Source organism: Cibotium barometz, chromosome 6 (assembly GCF_041138505.1).
Source record: "Cibotium barometz isolate CiBa-2024 chromosome 6, ASM4113850v1, whole genome shotgun sequence".
In the NCBI taxonomy this organism is placed as follows: Eukaryota; Viridiplantae; Streptophyta; class Polypodiopsida; order Cyatheales; family Cibotiaceae; genus Cibotium; species Cibotium barometz.
Window position 1 is genome coordinate 30,787,479 of NC_141051.1, and position 7,615 is coordinate 30,795,093.

General features: G+C 40.4%; 1 protein-coding gene across 2 annotated transcripts; it reads right to left on the bottom strand.

The window, feature by feature from the left end:
- Positions 1 to 4,439: 4,439 nt before the first annotated feature.
- On the bottom strand, positions 4,440 to 7,267 carry LOC147637634 (uncharacterized). 2 transcript variants are annotated; one of them, XM_086799456.1, is made up of 2 exons: positions 7,005 to 7,267; positions 4,440 to 5,599 (listed from the first exon to the last, which is right to left on the bottom strand). In XM_086799456.1, the coding sequence occupies exon 2, from the start codon at positions 5,580 to 5,582 to the stop codon at positions 4,785 to 4,787; it is 798 nt and encodes a 265-aa protein (XP_086655582.1). In that variant the 5' UTR covers positions 5,583 to 5,599; positions 7,005 to 7,267; the 3' UTR covers positions 4,440 to 4,784. The 2 variants fall into 2 exon arrangements, with proteins under 2 accessions (XP_086655582.1, XP_086655581.1); XM_086799455.1 differs by having other exon boundaries at positions 4,440 to 5,606.
- Positions 7,268 to 7,615: the final 348 nt, after the last annotated feature.

Sequence of the window (7,615 nt, forward strand, 5' to 3'; positions counted from 1 at the left end):
TGTTAAGGATAAAGGGATTGGGTGATCGCCGATGAGAGGCGCACCTTGAATATCAGTAGGGTAAGGGTTAGGATCGATCGGCCATGTATGGACGCCCATGTGTGAACGGCCAAGTCACCTATAAGAGTCAAATGTAACCCTAAAACTCTTATTCTCATGTGTTGAATACAAGAGTGCTCTTGCCTTATATTCTTGGTTTCCTTCTCCTGCGTGTGTGTGTGTGTGTGTGTGTGTGAGAGAGAGAGAGAGAGAGAGAGAGAGAGAGAGTGAGAGCGATCGAGCACTGTGTAGCGGCACGGTGGTGGAGAGGCGGTAGAGCGGCGGCAGCGGCTCCTTCTTCACTGCGACGCGGGAACCCTTCACGGCGGCGGTTGAGGTGGTGAGTGACACACCCTTTACATTCTGTTTGAGCTTGCTTTCCTGGTTGTATGCTTGCAGCCATTCGTGGCTCGCATATGGTGTTCGGCAAGTCCCTAGCTACTACGACTCGTGCGGCAAAAGCGCACAGTATGCAAGTGTACGAGGGTCAAATACCAATGGAGACAAGTTGAGATATGATGGGTATACATCCCATATTATTCTTATATGGTCAAAGCAATAAAAGAGATAGAATATAGAACCCATATGTTTTGAGGAGGCGCTTGGACATAAGCATTGGGAACATGCCATGGATGAAGAGATAGCTACATTTGGATGCAGATGAGACATGGGAGTTGGTGCCTTTAGCCAAGGAGAAGAAGGCAATTGGAGTTGAATTTCATGCCTAGGGAGGATTGGTGTGTAGAAATGAATTAGAATCAACATTTTGACATAATAGAAATGCAAGAAAGAGATGAAAATTAATGAGAAGGATTATAACAAAAATATAGCATAATGATAAGAAAAGAGGTTTAGCAAACAACTCACACATTACTCCATTAGATAGAGGGTCTTTATATAGACTTGAGTACATCATTTGCTAGAGTGCTCTATCAGGTGCTATGTAGGCTACAATGTTGGCTTAGGGCTTAAAGTGTTACATAAGGGTAGGAATACAATGAGTGGGTTAAACACGAGATGGGAGAGGTTTCCTCTTCCATCGATTAGAAGAGATGTTTCAATGATTAGCGTCCTTCTTTCATGTGGTTCTTCTTTGATCGTTATGTTTGCTTAAATAATTTTTTGCTCCAATAATCTTTCCTTATGTCGCCTAATTTTCCACAAAAGTTTCACTTCACTCTAGCTCATGGTCCTTTGGAAAAGAATGCTCTCTCCTTGTAATATGATGAAGGTCCACCCGCTTTGACTTTAAGTCTTTTGTCCTCTTCAATCAAGGTTGCTTTAATACCAATGAAGGTCGGCTCAAGTAGAATTTTCAAGGTAGCCACCATTAGGCTAAATTTTTTAAGGTTATGCTCTTGAGAAGGATTGCTGTGGCATCCTCCTCCTCATCCTAGAGATCCAACACATACAAGTTATTACTACATATCACTTTTCATTTTGTTTACGTGAGCTTGAAGTGACTCATTTTCTTTGATGTCCAATTCAAAAACTGAATCTTTAGACTAATTTTAGAGTTCTTTTGTTTGGCACCAAACAACTTCTCTAGTTGATCCCATGCTCCTTTAGTATTTTCTTCTGATGCAATATGATGAAAAATTTCTCCTAGTCCTAATGCAATGATGGCTATGGATCTCTCATCTCTTCCAAGCCAAAATCTTTTCTCTTCTTCCAATCTTGGACACTTTTCCCTTCCATTCATAATCCCCTACAGCCCATCTTTTATGAGTATATATTTAAGCTTTGCTTGCCATACATGGAAACCATTACTATCAAATTTATCAACTATGAGCGGATTTATCATGATTTCCCTATAGATATGGGAAGGTCTTAGTATGAAGTGACCCAATGCCAATTTGTAGTCCCTTATTACAAATGTAGAGAAGACATTTCATATGATTAACTCTTTCAAATTTAAAAATTGTAAAGCAGAGAATAATACCCTATTTTGGGAGAGCAAATTGGAGTACCAAACCAAGGGGTGAAATGACTTTGATGATGTTCAAGTCTTTAGCAACACCTACATTCTTAATGACTTTGAAAATTGATTAAAATTAGTACTAATCTAACAATTAGTAGAGGTTTTTTTTGTTAATAAACATGAGAATGATAAGCTTAAATGTTTGTTGTTTGTGCTCGACAAACTAATGTGTATATCCTCCATACCATATATCATGAACCCATGAGTCAAAAGCTTGCAAGATTTGATGAGAAACCATGATTTTTACCTTTGGTGTTGGAAATTGCCATCGCCTTTTGGGATATTTTGAAGCCCTCAAAATGATCAATGCCCCCCTACTTTGATGCTTTGTAGCTTTCTGAATTGATGTAGTTATGGCGCCTTCTTGCAATAAATGAGCCAAAAGAATTTGATTCTTGATGATTTTGGAGCTTGGGAAAAGAGGGGAAAAATAGACTTAGTAGCTAATTTACTGGTGCGAATGATTTTGCTAACTAGGTTGTCCTAGGATGCATAGATGGTCAGGGGATGATGAGTGGCTTTGATACCAACTTGAATTTGATGCTTCTATTATATTCCACCTTAGTCAAGATATGTTTTGGTTTCAACAAAGGGAATCATTTTGACATCTTCAGGCACAAAAGGGTATAATGAGTGAAGAGAATTGTTTGAACATAACATGTGTATGTGAGAGCATATCTTTACATAGCCAAACAAGAGAGATTATTGGCAAGTTTAGTTTCATACTTTGAAATCCTAACATGGTATCGGGAATATATCTTCCCTCTCTCTAATTATGCCTTCTTATATACATGCAAATTCAAGGGTCACTTTGAGGATCTTAAGATGTTCATTTAGGAAAAAGTACTCTAGTTATAATACACTGACTTCATGATAGGCAAAAATGACATCAAATTTTATGTTATTTTTGGATTTCTATGAACACACCAAAAGGGGTTACAATATCTTGTGTGTATAAGTATAGTAATTTATATGCTTTCAAGATATTAAGTAGAAATCTACATTCGTGTGTTTTCTTCAATAGTGTTTTCTTCAAGTATGAGGACCTTTGTATAGTTACTAATGCATGTGTACATTCATGATAAGGATAACATAATAGAAAGACAAAGTAGATGTAACTCTTCAAGATTTCCATGTTTAAAATGAAGATAAGGTTATGAAGAGGATTAGCTCAATGAAGATGGGAATGTGGTGGAAGAGAGATAAAGCTATCATAAAGGATGTTTTGATGAGAATAAGGATATTTTGCAGACTCTCTTGCTGGGTCAAATGCATTATGAGGTTTGATTAAACTAGCACAATAAGGTTTTAGACAAATTATTTGATATGTATTAATTAAATGTCACTAACGTGGCATTTAATTAATACAACATTAGAAGATGAGTTCCCCCACCCCACCCCACCTCACCTCAACCCCCCCCTCCTTCCTCTCCTCCTCCTCGCTCTCTCTCCTCTACTCGTTGAGTGAGCCCTTTGAGGCTATTTATAGAGAATTGTAGACCTTAAATAGAAAGGATATGGGTGAATGCATGCAAATAGAAAGCATATGGGTGAATGTATGCAAATAGAAACAATATGAAAAGGGGTCATCATTTTATTGCCTTAAAAGAGAGGATATGAGGATCATCATTTCATTGACTTTTTAGAGCATAATCATTACATACTAAAATGAAACCTTAGAAAAACACTCTTATTCTTAAAGATCTCACATAATATATTAAATGGAAATGCAAAAAATATTTGGTGCCAATAATATTATTAAGGGTTCTTGTTATTCTTTTAGATTACTTCATGAAGATTCTTGTCTTTCTTTAAGGACTTAAATTACTCTACAGAGTTAGACACCCGAGAGCGGTGGCTAGTCCTACATGTGTCGAGTATGGTGGCTAGTCCAGGAGGATGACTTTTGCAAAATTATTTTATTAACTATGGAGGGGGAGTTTTGGGTGGGTGTTTGTAGACCCTACTGGAGCTCGCGGGTTATTTGGAAATAATGGGACTTGAAATGTATGATGTATTTTTGTATGCAATATGAAAAACTACATTTTGCATATGGAAAAATTAAGGTTAATTATTTGGAGTCTCATAAAGCATGGATTGGTTCCTACATAGCACAGAGAAAAAAAGGGGAAATTTTTGATGACTTGAAAAACAGTTTTCAAGTAAGTGGTGTTGGTCTTCTAGAAGAGCAAGAGTTGAGTTAAACATGGTGCTACATTCTTCATCCTTGATTGAATGAGGCCATTTGTAGGTAAGATGTCACAAGCCATGCCTTTTAGACATTTCATCAATGAAGAGCAAAATGTCCCATGTCCAAGGTAACAAATGATCTTGAAACTCTACTTCAAAATTCTTATTCGAACAAAATCTGACTTTGCCGCTTAATGAATCTGAAAAGAAACCACGATGCCTGGGTAAATCAGTAATCCATGACACACTTCCCATTCATAGAGGTTCAAAATAATTGTACAACCGGGTCACTCATTAGTTACCACCACTTCCCATGTCAATCCTGTAAACTTAACTGGAATTGATACCCTTTATTACAATCTCGTCATTGTGATGGCATCAATACGCTGTGGATAGTGAATCTCTGTCAATGTACAGATACACCCACAGCTGACAACACAAAGTTGCACTACAGCAGGTGCGCGCAAACCAATTGACAAAAGAGGACTTCATCTTTCTAGCCCTTGTGAAGAACCTGCACTAGAGCAGAGTCAACTTCCCTGGCACTACAGTGACTGGTGAGGAAAGTGAAACGCTACACATTTTTTTTGGAAAAAGATGCTCTCTTTTTGGAACGTTTCATGGCAAATTCTTGCAAGCGCTTCCACAACGCTTGCCTCTCTTCACTCCATTGTGTCCGGTACTGTTGATACAGATCCTTGTCCACCCACACCTTGAGATGCAAATGCTCCACATTGCGATAGGTGCCATGGTTCAAAATCATGCTGGTGAACGGAAGCTCTGCATGTCTGAGAGCCCTCACAGCCAGACTCCACAACCCAAAAAGCTCCTCATCATCCAATTCCGACATCCTCTCCACATGCCTCACCGGAGTGATGACAAAGCCACACCTCCCTTTAGCATCTAGTCTGCACACGGCATTTGGCTGATCACAAAACTCTTCCAACACGCATTCTCCTGCCTCTATGCCGGGTTCTTGCCCTGGAAAAAGAGGAGCACTTGAGTAACATGATATGCAATCTGCTAAAGGCAACAATGCAGGCCCCAGTTTCTCAACTCCATAGTATATTTCCACTCTAAAGTCCCCTTCACCATCCAAAATTTTCATGTGAAAGTCCCATATCTGTCGATTTCCCTCTAGTTCCCTTGTTATATCTCTGAAAAAAGCCACTATTTCTGCTTTGGAAGTGTCTTCTATGAAGCTGCAGAAGTCTTTAGAAGACTGTTTTGCATACTTGAGCAGTAGTTTCTTCCCTGGAGAAAGGTCTGTACAGCATACCCGGTCACTAATTAACCTGGTAGGCTTATCATTCTCAGCTTGAGGTACCAAGGGCCTTCTGATAGATGGAGATGTACTACCTGAAACCACCATCACCCTAAACGCGAAACCTGCAAACTGTGAACGTAAAACTTAAGCATAGTAATGATAGAGGGCATCTTAACTGTTACGAATAAATGATTGCAAAACTTAAATTTGTGATCAGGCTTAGGTAAGATCAAAATCTATCTCAAACATCCTCTCGCTTTTTTTTCCGACTGGCCTTAGGCCCAAGATCCTCCCGTAGTTACTGATTTTCCGATGCCCATAGGCCTCCCGTAGGCGCTTAATTATCTGCCTGTAGGCGATGTCGCCGAGAGAGCACCAAGGGGGGTTTTGAACCCAGGACTCTTGGTCCCAGCAGGCAAACACCTTCACCACTTGAGCTATCACCTCGTTGGCAACCTCCTCTCTCATTTTAGTCTGCAAGGAGCTATTGCAAACCTGTTGAGATGTTTGCATTCCAAGCCAGCTCTTTCCAACTTTGTTAACCACAGTCAATTGGCAAGTTGGGAGAAGCCCATGGTTAAATTGCCACATCCCATTAAGCTCGGCCTTGGAAAATAATTTCCTACCTGGATGTCAATGAAACAATTGTGGGCATTGCCATTAGAGCAGCTTTGCCACTGCCTTTGTCGTGTGCCCACACAGCAACCTTGTGCATTCATCAACCTGATCTTGCTCATGCCTACGTGCTCATATTTGGAATGTAAGGAACTTGTGAGGTGGCATGATGAAATGGCCATTTCATGTTGAGGCATCTTGACAATCATGTCATTGGTATCCCACTCCATCGTACCTTTTCAAGACCGCTTGTGGGAATATTCCAGGAACATCCCTCCCAGCCCGGTCACCACATTACCACAATCTTCCTCCGAGAATATTTTACTCCATTGATCAAGAATCCTGGTTGGAATATTCCACTCCATTGTCAGATTATTCATGGAATGTCGTTTCCCACCTAACGGGAGCAGGTCCTGACATTACTAGAATATCCTCTCCCGGAGGAGGTTTCCTACTTCATGACACGCATGTAGCATCCTTGAACTCTTAACCCTTTCTTTTTTCCAGAAAAGAAACTTCTATTAAGTAAAATAAAATCATACAAAAGGAGATCTCAAACCAAAAGGTACCAATTGGGGGCACTACGCTGCCATAAAAGCCCCGCCCCGTAGCAGTGGAGAGGAGAAGAAATTGCCATGATTCCACTCTCTCATAAATCTGCTGCGTTCTGTTTCCTAACCCAACGGATGCTTTAAACAGATCACAGTTCCCAAAATAGAGCAGTCCCGTTGGCTGGCCTTAATCCATACATACATTAACTAACACCAGCCGTCAACCCTCAGAATTTGAACATCAAACAAACCCTTGATTACAACCCATGTATTAGGTTATAAACTCATTCAGTCTAGCTTTTCGCCACCATGCATTAGGTTAAAGACTCATACTGAGGGTTTGGGAGTACACAGAACTAACCTTCTCGTGCGAGCGCACTGTAGGCAAGCCAAGGCCTCTGAGGGTTGCAGAGACAAGACAATGGCTGAATGAAGTGGCAAATCCGCTGGAGCTTCGCAGCAGGAGGGCCATACGATAAGAACGAGATAGATCTCACCTATTATCGCCTTGCCCCATGTCTTGGAACTTGGAAGCTACGGAGTACGCACCGACAGCCGCCCAAACAAACGCTGAAGGTATTGGGACACACGCACGCACATCTTTTGTTTATTGCTTCGGTGTACAAAAGAGAGCCAAACTTCTTAAAAAGCAGTCACACAAGCTAAAAGCACTGAAAAAACAATGCCAACCGGCCATCATCTCACTGAAAAAACAATGCCAGCTGGCCATCATCGCACTCATCCAGGTGGATGGAATCAAACAAAGACTCACGTAAGGATTGACGAAAGTAAGAATAGCATTCAATCCTTTTAGAATGGAAAACCAATTGATTTCTTATATATGCCAAATTGTCCACAAAGTCCAATATCTAGTCCACATTAGAAAGGACTGAGCATGATCCAATGTAGAAGGCCATGTGCCAAAGAGCCAAAAAAATATGGAGAAGAAATACCCTAGAAATCTGAGCCACA